Consider the following 14261-nt stretch of genomic DNA (forward strand, 5'->3'; position numbering starts at 1 on the left):
CAATTGGTAAATCTTAAATCCTATAGGTCAAGAACAACACATTAAACTTCTCCAGAAACACACAAGCAGCTGCTGTAGATTGTGCAGTGCTGATTTAATATGCTTGCAGTGAGAGAGTGCACCACTGGATTTTGCAACCATCTTCAGTTTTCAGATGGCTTTAAGGTATTGTTTAGAGTGCATTGCTGTTGTGTAATCTTGGTGACCAAAGGTGTGGATGACAGTTGCAAGGTCTGCGTCAGAGAGGAACAGTCACATCTTCCTGGCCAAATGTAAATAATGGTAAACGGACCTGGTCATTACTGCTACCTGTTTGTTAGGCCAAACATTTTTCCTGCCATCTTAATGTGAAATGTCCTCATACTTGTATCAAATTTTAAGAAAAACAAAATCTCCATTTTAAAAAGTCACATTCTTGTTTGTGTGGAGTGCCTATGGGGCTTCATCTGCAGCAGCAGCTAAACTTGTGCTAGTATGGTCTAGCCAAATGGACATGGGGCTAAACTAATGCTGCACACTTATGTACATGGTTTTATATAAATAGTGACTTCCCCTCTCACAGGATTTTTGAGGATTATTTAACAGTGTATTTACTGTTAAGAAAATGCAAAGCACTATGGGCAAATCTTTCAAAAGCTATGAACATAAATTGCATATAAAAAAATCTGTATGTAAAGACACAATAAATTACTGAACATAATGTGTTTCTGCATACAAAACAAAGCTCACAGTTGCCTATCTAGAATTTTGCAGATGCATCTCTTTGATTCTGCACCTATATTAAATAGCAAAATAATTGTTAATGCAGAGTTAAGGTTGCCAGTTATCGCTCATGCCCCTCCAGAATGTCAGGTTTAGCAAAACTCAAACTTCTAAGAACCCAGGAAATAGTCAAGGTAAGCACTCATACAACCTTAATTGTACCCCCCTGGAGCTGGCAATAACCACTAAGAATTAGCTGCATACGCTCCAGGTGCATTCACTTTGTTGGGTGCAGCTGTATTGAGTAGTGAAGGAAAAAATTGGAGCAGTTTAGAAGAGCTGGGATTGTAATACAAGGAGATTTGGGTCTGAGTCACCCCCATTCCATCCCCCTCCCCCCATGTGTATTATCAAAGGGTACGTCTTCACTTACCGGAGGGTCCGGCGGCAGGCAATCGATGTTCTGGGATCGATTTATCGCGTCTGGTTAAGACGCGATAAATCGATCCCGGATCGATCCCGGAAGTGCTCATCGTCCACGCCGGTACTCCAGCTCGCCGAGAGGAGTACGCGGCATCGACGGGGGAGCCTTCCTGCCGCGTCTGGACCCGCGGTAAGTTCGGACTAAGGTACTTCGAATTCAGCTAGGTTATTAACGTAGCTGAATTTGCATACCTTAGTCCGAAGTGGGGGCTTAGTGGGGACCAGGCCGAAGAAAAGAGGTGCATATATATACCTTGAGGTTCCAGTTTGCATTGCTTCCTACAGAATTATGGAGGTTGTCAGTAGCAGGGCTCTGGGGTCTTGTGAATACTGAGGTAGAATATGAGAGCACTCTGTGGATCTAATGATAGGGGAAAGTATAGATTTAGATGGTATCTTAAATTTTACAGCTCCTTCACATTTGCAGTCAAGTCACTACACTTGTAAATGGGTAAGAAGTATGTCGGGGCAGTAATTGGGCTCAGTGTTTGAGCATAGGACAAGTGTAGGTAGCACCTGTCCATTATAGTGAAAAGCCCCAGAGTGGGCTTGTCTGTATATTGGGGCATTGCTCAGAAGGCAGAGTTAAGGAAATGAGGCTGTTTAACTTAACTATGTGTTTTCTGGTTTTCAGAAGTTTGAGTTTTGCTGACCTCAGCATTCTAGAAGGGCACAAGTTATCACTGGACATACTTATGTCCACATTAATGAAGTCTTTTTGCCATTTAACTAACTTCCTCGTTTTTTAAACAGAAAAATGTTTGTTAGAAGTTAGCGACCATTTAGACAGTTGTATTTCTTATCTGGGTGTGTAGTTGATATGCTATTGAGGCTAGATAATAATCAGAAGACCTAACTTGTATAGTGCTTGTCATCATTATCCTGATTTTTCAGAAGGGAAACTGAGACAGAGCGGTGAAATGCCTTGTCCAAGGTCATCCAGCTAGGAATAGTCCCAGTAGTCTTTTCATTACGCCACACAGTTGCTATGTGCTTCCTCAGTGCTTCTATCCCCTCCTGTACGTTTTTGTTATAAGGGAATGGGGATAATGGTCGTGCTTTGAAATGTTTGCAATGTGTTGTTGCTAACAGTGCTGGTGAGATCTGGTCTATGTCCCAAAACCAAACAGGAGTGATGAGTATCTTAACTATTTTGTGGATTACTCCGTATAGCATGAATCTGCTCCCTGCAATCCACACACACGTGACTCAGACTACAAAAAGAAAAGTAATTTAATGATCTTCCCAACTAAAGATTTTAGTTAAAAAGAGATTTAACTGGGAAAATTCAAAATAAATATATAAAATGAGTTACACTTTTTTGTCTATTTTTAGGAGCCACTGAAAGTGGGGAAATGGTCTGTACGATATGTCAGGAAGAGTATTCCGACGCACCTAATGAAATGGTTATATGTGATAAATGTGGCCAAGGTAACTTCTGTTTCTTGACATTTGTTCCATTTAAGACCTTTTGGTTTATTCTCAGCTGTGGCCAATGGAAAGGCAAAAAAGCCAGAACAGGGGTGAATGCTTGACTGCTTTTCGGCTTGAGTTTTGTAATCTTTCACAGTTCTTGTTTATTGTAAACTGACTTACAAGGTTTGTTGTTTTGTGAATATAGTTTTTACCACAAGAACTTTAAAAAGAGCATTTGGAATACTATTGAGCTTATTACCTGATCACAATCTTCTTACTTAAATGAAGGATATTTTACTTCGTTTTAAACAATTTTTTTTCTTTCTAAAACTTTTTAATTCCTGTAAATATGGGTAAAGTCTTTAATGGGTTTCTTTATAGGAGTAAAATCTGTATTTTGAATTCAGGTTATCATCAGCTGTGTCACACACCAAATATTGATTCCAGCGTGATTGATTCAGATGATAAATGGCTCTGTCGACAGTGTGTTTTTGCAACAACAACAAAGGTGTGTTATGGAAACAAATTTTTGTCTATCAGGCTGACCTAACTTGTACATCTACTCCTCCATAGTATTTGTATGGTGGTTAATGTAAACTTTTAAGTGTGAGGTTGAAAATGACAAATAAAAACTAGTGCTGTTTGAGAGATTTCCCACAGTTCCTGGCTTTGATCTGGATGGGAAATTCTTGTGAGTAAATTGGAAGCTATGAAATTTGATTATATTTTTTTCAAAGGCTATTTTGAATAAAACAGCTGGTATATCAAAATTGCAGGTAAAATTCTTAAAGTATTTTCATAACTATATACGCCTTTGTGTTGAAAGATTTTGTAATTTGCATAACTACACTTATTGTTTTTATAAAAAACATTGATCTGTTTTGCCCCAGAGGGGTGGTGCGCTGAAGAAAGGCCCAAATGCCAAAGCGCTACAAGTCATGAAGCAAACATTACCGTACAACGTAGCAGACCTTGAATGGGATGCAGGCCATAAAACCAATATCCAGCAATGTTACTGCTACTGTGGAGGCCCTGGAGAGTAAGTAAATATAAATTCCCATCAAAAGCTTTTTCTCCTTCATGCAGCTCTACAAACTTTGGCCCTTATTCTGAAAGCACTTAGGCTTGTGGTTAACTTTACTTAAATGTTTGCGGGATCAGGGCCTAACTATTTTTCTTCAGTACTCAGTGTACGCGATGGTGGGGTGAGGCGCAGTTAATAAAGCATTGAGCTTTGAAATAAACATGTTTTCTTTAATGTATCTTGTGGTAAGCATATTCCTTGGAGCAAGGACTATATCTTTTTGTTCTAGCACCTGGCACAATGTGGTTCCGGTCCATGACTAGAGTTCCTAGGTACAATAATACAAATTGATGCATTACGTTGTTGCATCAGGTCTTCACATGTATCTAGCTATCTGTTCAGGTTTTATCATGCCACTAATGAGAGTTGTAGCTGTGAACGCCTTCTACAAAAATCACTGCTTTCATGACATTACTTCTGGTCTATATTTGAGGTCAAAGATAGAGTAGTTGGTGGCATTGCAGTTATAGGCAGTGGTAATAATGGAACTGTGATACTGAGGAAGAAAATGGTGGAGTTGAATTTTGATATTGGCACAGTTGACTTTAAGGCAAATGTACATATTTTTAAGTTATCTGGAGGAGTAGTGAATGATGTGCCTAAAATGAGATTCTGTTGAAGAAATTACTTGATTTGTAGCTTTCAAAAATTAGGTTTTCTCCAGAGGATGTCTAGAGGCTATTACACTGAGGTAACAGCCTCTTGATTTAGCCATTTGGTTCTTGTTTCAACAAACCCTTATTCCTGGGAGTATTCTTTTGACGTTAGCATAGGGCCATGTCTACGCTACTAGCTAAATTGGCACTGCTGCAATTGATGCAGTGGTGTTGATTTAGCAGGTCCGGTGAAGACGCACTAGTCGATGGGAGAGCGTCTGCTATTGACGTAGCATGGTGTAGACACCACTGTAAGGAGACCTAACTTACGTCAAAAACTTACAGCATTAGTGTAGACCAGCCCTAAGACTACTCATGTGAATAACAGGAGTACCCCGCTGAATAAGGGTTTGCAGAACTGTGACTTCATGTGAGGGCCAAATTAAAGCAATCTGGGGTAATAGTAAGCCATAACATGGGGCATCCTATGACTCTGCCTCCTTACCATGCCCAGCCCCTCACTTGGAATGGTTGTGGCAAGAGGACTCCTTTTTGTCCCAGAGCGGCATCAGGAGGCCCTCTTCTCCCGTGAGCAGGAGGTGGTCCTCTCTCGCCACCCCGAGGGGAGAGGGTGAAGCTGAGTGCCTTCCTGTTCCTGCCCCAGCAGCTGTGGTATCTCCTTGGATGAGTGGATTGGGCTTGTTTTGAATGGGGCAATTCACACTTCTCAGGCCATGTCTACACTACAAACTGGTAGCATGAAACCGGTGCAGTTAGTATAATGCTCCTGCATGCTTTGCTGCTTGGATCGCTGCTGTATGTACTCACTGGGTGTGCTTGTGGTGACAAAGTGCAGTGTACCATTGATAGGTATCCCAGTGTGCCACATACCACCCTCCAGGGAAGTGCCTTGTAGGGAATTTTCGCAATGCGTTGTGGGGCATGCAGGGGTGACTGGGAGTAAGGAGTCAAGTTCCCATCATGCAACTTTTTCCATCCTCCTTAATGCCATCCTTATCCCGTGATCTTTTGCTCCTTTTTAAAAATTCCACAAACTCTCGCAGCACTTGTTGCTGTCTGCCATTTCTGCCAAAAGCCTGGAGCCTGGACAGCTCTGCGCTGTTGTCATGAATATTGCAAACAGAGAATGAATGATCCTCCGGTATTTGCAGAGCTGCAGGAGATACTGCAACAATGGGGAATCATGATGATTTGTTTCAAGACATATTGTTAAGGGACATAGCGAAAAACAATTGGAGCTTGGTGATGGTCATGGACAGCTGCAGACAGGGCTGTTCTGGGCCTGAGAAACAAGCACTGATTGGATCACATCATACTGCAGGTATGGGAAAAAATGTAGCTGCAGCACTACAGGATGTGAAAGGCCACATTCCTGGATCTGTTAGCCGAATTTGCCCCAGTTCTCCAGAGCATAGACATAAGAATGAGAGCTGTACTGGCAGTTGAGAAGTGAGTAGTGATAGCACCGTGGAAGCTTACAGCATTGTATTGCTGCTGGTCAGTGGGGAAATCATTCTGAAGTTGGAAAATCCAGTGGGGGCTATTGTCATGCAAATATGTAGGGCTATTTATCATCTCCTGTTAGCAGAACTGTTATGCTCTGCAATGTGTAGGATATTGTGGATATATTTGTAGCTATGGGTTCCCGAACTGCAGTGGGGTGGTAGATGGCACACACATCCCTATTTTAGCCCCACACAGAGTACGTCAACAGAAGGGGCTACTTTTCTGTGGTTATGAAAGCATTGGTAGATCATCAGGGATGCTTCACTGTCATTTGCGTGGATTGATTGGGGAGGGTTGCATCTTTAAGAACACGGCTGTTCATGAATCTGGAAGCAGGGATGCTTTCTCCTGACCGGCAGATTGCTGTTAGTGATGTTGAAATGTCAATGATCTTGGGGGACTCAGCCTACCTCTTGCTCCCCTGTTTTACAAAGCCAAACACTGGCCACCTCAACAGCATCCTGGAAAGATTCAGCTACTGACTCAGTGGCACAGAATGGCAGTTTTGAATGTACATTCATCAGGTTGAAAGAGCACTGGCAGTGTTTACTCACCAGATTAGATCTCAGTGAGAAAAATAGCCCAGTGGTTATAGCTGTCTGTTGTATCCTTCACACTACCTGTGAGTCGAAGAGGAAAAGTTGCTGCTGGAGTGGAGGCAGAGGTAGAGTGGCTGTCTGCTGACTTTGAACACGTGGGCCATTAGAAGAGCTCAACGTGGGTCTATGTGGTTGAAGGAGACCTTGACAGGAGCAATTTAATGGTCAGTCACAGTAATGTGCTGTTCTTCGAATGGAGTCCTAGTGGGTGCTCCACTTTAGGTGATTGTGCGCCCCTGCGCCTCTAGTCGGAGAACTTTGACAGCAGTACCTGGCTGGGCCACACATGCTCTCCTAGTCTTGCGCTTGCAGCAGCAATTAACTAGTGCTGTGCGGCTGCTGCCCCCATCTCATCCCCCCCCCCCCCCCCCCCCAGTTCCTTCTCAACTGCTCTTGGTCTGAGTTGGAGCTCTGACAGTGCCTTGCTAGTTTTACCTTCGTGTTAGCAGTACATAACAGCTAGATTAGTGTGAGTCTAGAATAGTTAGGGTAGTTTATTAAGACCCTCTCTCTCTCTCTTTCTTCCCTGTTTAAAAACAAAAAATCCTTTATCATTTCATCTTACTTGGGATATTTTCTTCAAAATGCCAGGATCTCCAGACTTTAAATGTTGCCTCTCCTGCCACGAGGAAGTTCCACTTTCAGGTGGACACTCAATATGTCTAGTGCTTGGGGGAAACACGTACCCCAAAAGTGCACCCCTTGCCACAACTTTGAGGCTCGTACAAGAAAGTACATCACTTAACTTAGATCGATTTCCCCCCCCCCCCCGACCCCCAGTGTAGACCAGACCTAAGAGGAAGCATTCCACGATTCGGGCTCCAGCATCGGTACCAACCGCACTGTGGCAAAGTACCTATGGGTGGGCTGGGACTTCGGTACCGTCAAAGCCACAGACCCTAAGCGGGCAGGCTCTAAAAAGGAAGGAAGAGAAAAGACTGCCCATTCCACCATGGCACCGGCAGCAACAACTAAACACTCAGTGCCTCTGCAGTTTCTAAGGCATTGACACCACCTGCTAGCTCCTCGCCACATTGCAAGGATGCATCAGCAGTAAAACTTGCTCCCTCCCTCTCAGTGCAGTTGATGTTGGCACCTATTCCTCAGGCGCCACAATACCTTCTGGTACTGCAGCAACTCTCGGCACTGCTGCAAATGCAGACGGCACTGCCAGTACCAAACTTACAACAGTTTCTTGCACCTACGGATCTGTCAGTGGCCCTGGCACCTGAGTCGCCTCTCTTTGGTACCAATAGTGTCTTGCTGTTTTCACTATCACCGTCCCTTCTTCAGAGAGGAAGACAAGCAAGGGGAAGGTTTTTTCGTCCCAACACTTCTCACCTTTGCAAGGCAGTATCAGATCTGAGCCACAAGTGCAGCCTAAGCATCACCCCAGATCAGATTTCCAGGGGCGGTACAGATACCCATGGGGACCTCCACCAGTGCTTTTATCACCACAATGGCCCTCTGGGACCCATGGGCAGCCTACAGCCAATACTACTCTGAACGCCCGCGGGGTCCCAGGGAAGCTCATAGAGTAGGGGTGGCCAACCTGAAACTGAGAAGGAGCCAGAATTTACCAATGTACATTGCCAAAGAGCCACAGTAACATATCAGCAGCCCCCCATTAGCTCCCCCCGCTCCCAGTGCCTCCCACCCACTGGCAGCCCTCCCCACACCTCCCAATCAACTGTTTGTGGCATGCATGAGGCTGGGGGGGGAGAGAAGAGGAGCGAGGGCACGGCAGGCTCCGGGGAGGGTGTGGGAAGGGGTGGAGTGGGGGCAGGGCCTGTGGCAGAGCCAGGGGTTGAGCAGTGAGCACCCCACAGCACATTGGAAAGTTGGTGCCTGTAGCTCCAGCCCCAGAGTCGATGCCTATACAAGGAGCTGCATATTAACTTCTGAAGAGCCGCATGTGGCTCCGAAGCCACAGGTTGGCCACCCCTGTCATAGTCTCCTCACCAGCCTCAGCAGCACCATTTGACATTTCCCATGAGCAGTCTTTCAAAGAAACAGAGGAGATTGTGCACCAGGAGGCTATTCCTGTCACAAACCGTCCTCCCTCGCCTGACGAGACCATCATGCCTCCGCCACCTACTGCCAGAGATGAATTCAAACCATTTCAAGATCTATTTAAAAGGATGGCTGACATTCTCCAAATACCCCTCAAGGAAGTCACTAAATCACAGCACAAGCTCTTGGACATACTCCGCACAATGACCTCGTCTAAGATCTCACTGTGGATTAATGCCGCAATCATGGAGTCTGCCACAGCTTTCTGGCAGACCCCTGCCACAATCCCACCTATACATAAAAGAGGGAAGATAAAATGTTGCATCCCTTCGAAAGGGCTGGACTTTTATTCTCTCTCTCTCTCTCTCTCTCTCTCTTCCCCCCCCCCCCCCCCCCAGCCAAACTCTCTGGTGGTAGACTCAGTTAACGAACGTGGCCAGCAACATTATTCCAGGACCACCCCGTATGACAGTGGATCTACTCAGCTGCAAGGCCTAGTCATCAGCGACTTTACAATTTAGAATCACTAATTATTAAGCCCCAATGGCAAAATACAGCCACATGAATTATTCCAAACTCTCTCTCAATTTATTGACTGCATACATGAATTAAAAAAGAGAACCATTTGCATCACTCAACTCAGAAGGACACCTGTTGGCCTGCACGGCCCTTCAGGCATTGTTGGATTCCGCTGACATGGCAGCTAGGTCCATCGCTACTGCCGTTGTAATGTCCCGAGCCTCCTGGCTTCACCTGTCGTGGTTTCCGAGGAAAGTGAAATCCAAAGTAGAGGACCTCCCCTTCGAGGGTCCAAAACTGTTCACGGGTAAGACCAATGAATCCCTCAACTCACTAAAGGATTTGAGAGCCACTCTCAGATCTCTTGGCATAGATACACCTGCAACAAAACGTAAACAGGACAGGTATTACATCTCGCTACATCCTAAAAAGGCTCCCTGTACGTAGACCCAGAGACAATACAATCCTCAGTGGCGCAGACAAAGGCCACCCAAGTGTAAAACAAACTCTTTTCAACCCACTGCACAGCAACCACCTATCCCAAACATCAGATTTGAAGGTTTGGTCAAGGGCTTAGCAGACCTCCCCCCCAATTACCAGTGCTGACACCACTGTCCATCAACCATCCATTTACAGGTCGTGTAATACCATTCTACTCAATATGTCAAACCATCACTTCCAACAAATGGGTATTGAAAGTCATCCAAAACAAGATACTCTATCCAGTTCTTCTCCATCCCCCTCTACCGACCCTTCCTCCCCATCTCTCCTCAGGGACCCCTCTCACGAGCTCCTTCTGAGACAGTGCAGCTACAACACACAGTGAAAGAGTTCTATTCCAGTTTATCTTTTAACCCAGAAAAAGTCTGGGGGATTGAGACATATTCTTGATCTCAGGAACCTAAACAAATTTGTTATAACACAACAATTCTGGATGGTTACTTTAGCAATAATCATTTCAGCTCTGGAACGAGGAGATTAGTTTGTAGCCCTCTACCTGCAAGATGCTTATTTTCACAGCACTATTCATCCAGCACATAGACTATTCCTCTGATTTGTACTTGGGCAGGATGAATATCAATACCTGGTACTGCCCTTTGGCCTTTCCACAGCTCCCCGAGTGTTTTCCAAAGTTCTGGCAGTAGCCACTTACGCAAACAAGGGTTCATGATGTACCCATATTTAGATGGTTGGCTCCTACTTGGAAAGAAGCCATCGAAGCCACACACAAGATGTCTCTCTTCACAAACCTTGGCCTGCAAATAAACTTTCAAAAGTCAACATTAACACCAGTTCAGAGATTTGTCATCTTCTTTACCATTTCACAGATTTGTCGCAATACCACAGTGAGCAGTCCACAAACATCCGTCAGGACCTGCCTCTGACTACTGGGACACATGGCGGTGACCACTTATGTCGTCTGACAAGCCAGACTCCATTTGCTGCCTGCAAGGGTGGCTCAGGATGGTGTACCTCCCACACAAACAGTCTGAAAAAACTTTTAAATATGCCAACAAAAGTCAGACTCCCTTCAGTGGTGGACCCACTTGCACAATTTGTGTGTAGGTGTCCCTTTTCTACAGACTCCCCCCCCCCCCCCCCCACCGAACTGATAATCACAACAAATGCCTCCATATTGGGGTGGGGCACCCACGTAGACAATCTCACCATCCAGGGCAGATGGTCGTCTTCGGAATCAACACCGCACATAAACGTTTTGGAACTGTGAGCCGTTCACAACGCTTGCGTACATTTCCTGCCTCTGATCAAAAACAAGGCCATGCAGAGCATGACAGACAATGTGAGCTGCATGTTCCACATAAACAAGGAGGAGCGCGGTCACACTCCTATGTACTGAGGCCATAATGCTGTAGACATGGCGTATTCAACACACCATCTCCATATCAGCCACCTACCTACCAGGATTTCAGAACATCACTGTGGACATGTTAAGCTGAAAGTTCTCCCATGACCACAAGTGGGAAATAAACACCTCAGTAATTCAGAACATATTCCAACAATGGGGCTTCCCTATAATAAGTCTATTTGGCATGAGTCAACAGCAAATGTCCAATGTTCTGTTCCAGGGCAGGCCTTGGGACCAAGATCCAGGGGCGACACCTTCGTCTGATGGGACGTGCCTCTCCTGTATGCCTTTCCCCCGACCCTGTTGCTGGCCAGGGTTATCCACAAGATCAGAACTGACCAAGCCAAAGTCATCCTGATAGTCCCAGTCTGGCCCAGACAAACCTAGTATCCATACTCACAACAGATGGTCCTCATGCCCATCTCGTGTCCGCCCACCTCTTCCGAACCTCTTGTCACAGGATGCAGGCCAGATCTTGCAGCCGAACCTGGAGATACTGCACTAGAGAGCTTGGCTCATCAGTGGTTCCAAAGCTAGGAGATGGTCTGTTCTGAGGAAGTTAAAGACATCTCGTTGAACAGCAGACACTTGACGTACCTCCGCAGGTGGAAGAGATTGCGCATGTGGTGTTTAAACAAAGGAATAGAAGCCACTACCTCTACCCTGCCAGTAGTCCTGGATTACTTACTCCAATTTAAGAAATCAGATCTCTGAATAAGCTCTATACGAGTTCAGCTGGCAGTGATCGCAACCTTCCACCACAAAGTCGATGAGGTCTCAGTCTTTGCACATCCGATTACCAGAAGATCCCTACAGGGCATACGTAACATCTACCCAGAGTCCCAACTCCTCCATGGGACTTCACTCTAGTGCTTCAATCCCTTCCAAGTGACCCTTTCAAACTTTTGACTAAGTGCTCACTACTACACCTGTCCATGAAAGTTGTTTTTCTCATTACCATCATGTCTGGAAGACATGTAGAAGAACTTGGGGCCCTTATGGGGAAGATTGGACAAATGACCAGGGAGGAGTATAAAAATATTGCTCAGGCATGCAGGAGTGAAATCAGGAAGGCCAAGTCACACTTGGAGTTCCAGCTAGCAAGAGATGTTAAGAGTAACAAGAAGGGTTTCCTTCAGGTATGTTAACAAGAAGAAAGTCAAGGAAAGTGTGGGCCCCTTACTGAATGAGGGAGGCAACTTTGTGTCAGAGTATGTGGAAAAAGCTAATGTACTCAATGCTTTTTTTTTTTTCCCCCTCTGTCTTCACGAACAAGGTCAGCTCCCAGACTTCTGCACTGGCAGCACAGCATGGGGAGAAAGTGACCAGCCCTCTGTGGAGAAAGAAGTGGTTCAGGACTATTTAGAAAAGCTGGATGAGCACAAGTCCATGGGGCTGGATGCACTGCATCCAAGGGTGCTAAAGGAGTTGGCGAATGGGATAGCAGAGCCATTGGCCGTTATTTTTGAAAAACTCATGGTGATCAGGGGAGGTCTCAGATGATTGTAAAAAGGCTAATGTAGTGCCCATCTTTTTAAAAAAAAAAAAAAAAAAAAAAGGAAGGAGGATGATCTGGGGAACTACAGGCCAGTCAGCCTCACCTCAGTCCCTGGAAAAGTCATGGAGCACGTCCTCCAGGAATCAATTCTGAAGCACTTAGAGGAGAGGAAAGTGATCAGGAACAGTCAGCATGGATTCACCAAGGGCAAGTCATGCCTAATTGCCTTCTATGATGAGATAACTGGCTCTGTGGAAGAGGGGAAAGGAGTGGATGTGTTATTCCTTGACTTTAGCAAAGCTTTTGATATGGTCTCCCATAGTATTGCTGGCAAGTTAAAGAAGAATGGGCTGGATGAATGGACTATAAGGTGGATAGAAAGCTAGCTAGATAGTCCGGCTCAATGGGTAGTGATCAATGGCTCCATATCTAGTTGGCAGCCAGTATCAAGCGGAGTGCCCCAAGGGTCGGTCCTGGGGACCAGTTTTGTTCAATGTCTTCATTAATGATCTGGAGGATGGCATAGACTGCACCCTCAGCAATTCTGCAGATGACACTAAACTGGGAGGAGTGGTAGATACGCTGGACGGTAGGGATAGGATACAGAGGGACCTAGACAAATTAGAGGATTGGGCCAAAGAAATTCTGAGGTTCCACAAGGACAAGTGTAGAGTCCTGCACTTAGGACGGAAGAATCCCATGCACTGCTACGGACTAGGGACTGAGTGGCTAGGCAGCAGTTCTGCGGAGAAGGACACAGGGGTTACAGTGGATGAGAAGCTGGATATGAGTCGACAGTGTGCCCTTGTTGCCAAGAAGGCTAACGGCATGTTGGGCTGTATAAGAAGGGGTATTGCCAGCAGATTGAGGGACGTGATCATTCCCCTCTATTTGACGTTGGTGAGGCCTCATCTGGAGTACTATGTCCAGTTTTGGGCCCCACCCTACAAGGAGGATGTGGAAAAATTGGAAAGGGTCCAGCAGAGGGCAACAAAAATAATTAGGGGGCTGGAGCACATGACTTGTGGGGAGAGGCTGAGGGAACTGGGATTGTTTAGTCTGCAGAAGAGAAGAATGAGGGGGGATTTGATAGCTGCTTTCAACTACCTGAAAGGGCGTTCCAAAGAGGATGGATCTAGACTGTTCTCAGTGGTAGCAGATGACCGAACAAGAGTAATGGTCTCAAGTTGCAGTGGGGGAGGTTTAGGTTGGATATTAGGAAAAACTTTTTCACTAGGAGGGTGGTGAAGCACTGGAATAGGTTACCTAGGGAGGTGGTGGAATCTCCTTCCTTAGAGGTTTTTAAGGTCAGGCTTGACAAAGTCCTGGCTGGGATGTTTTAGTTGGGGATTAGTCCAACCCCCTGCTCAAGGCAGGACAAGATGACCTCCTGAGGTCCCTTCCAACCCTGATATTCTGTGGCACGCCCACCATATATGATCTTTAAGAATAAGGATACTCTAAGGCCGCACCAAAGTTTCTCTCTAAAATCCCTTCTTCATTATACATTAATCAACCCATTCATCTTCTCATCTCCTTTCCTAAACCTCACAAGAACAAACAAGAGGTGGCAATCCACACCCTGGATGTCAGAAGGGCACTAGCCTTTTATCGAGGACGGACCAAAGTGTTCAGAAGGACTCCTAAATTGTTTCTCTCCATGACTGAACGGTCCAAAGGCAAGCCCATATCTAAGCAGAGACTTTCCAAATGGATTTCTGGCTGCATCCAGCTTTGCTACATCCAACATGAACTGCAACCTCCATCATGGATCAGAACACATTCCACAAGATCCAGAGCCACATCGGTAGCCTTTTTGAACGACATGCCTTTTATGAAGGACATGCTTATCACCGACATAGGTAAAGCAGCCACTTGGATAGCCTCTCACACGTTCATACAACACTACGGCATTGACCAGGACTCCGCCTCGGACACTCGGCTGGGACACAGTCTT

The 14261-nt window shown here is 45.6% G+C and overlaps 1 protein-coding gene across 2 annotated transcripts in view; it reads left to right on the top strand.

Annotated features, from left to right (window-relative positions):
• MTF2 (metal response element binding transcription factor 2) overlaps positions 1 to 14261 on the top strand; it is a 54636-nt gene that overhangs the window by 23897 nt on the left and 16478 nt on the right. For both annotated transcript variants that reach the window (XM_005311903.5, XM_005311904.5), the window contains exons 4-6: positions 2521 to 2616; positions 3009 to 3109; positions 3492 to 3640. In XM_005311903.5, coding sequence (XP_005311960.1) covers positions 2521 to 2616; positions 3009 to 3109; positions 3492 to 3640 — 346 coding nt within the window. The remainder of the gene's footprint in view (positions 1 to 2520; positions 2617 to 3008; positions 3110 to 3491; positions 3641 to 14261) is intronic.

The sequence above is a fragment of the Chrysemys picta genome, chromosome 8 (assembly GCF_011386835.1).
Source record: "Chrysemys picta bellii isolate R12L10 chromosome 8, ASM1138683v2, whole genome shotgun sequence".
Taxonomy (NCBI): Eukaryota; Metazoa; Chordata; order Testudines; family Emydidae; genus Chrysemys; species Chrysemys picta.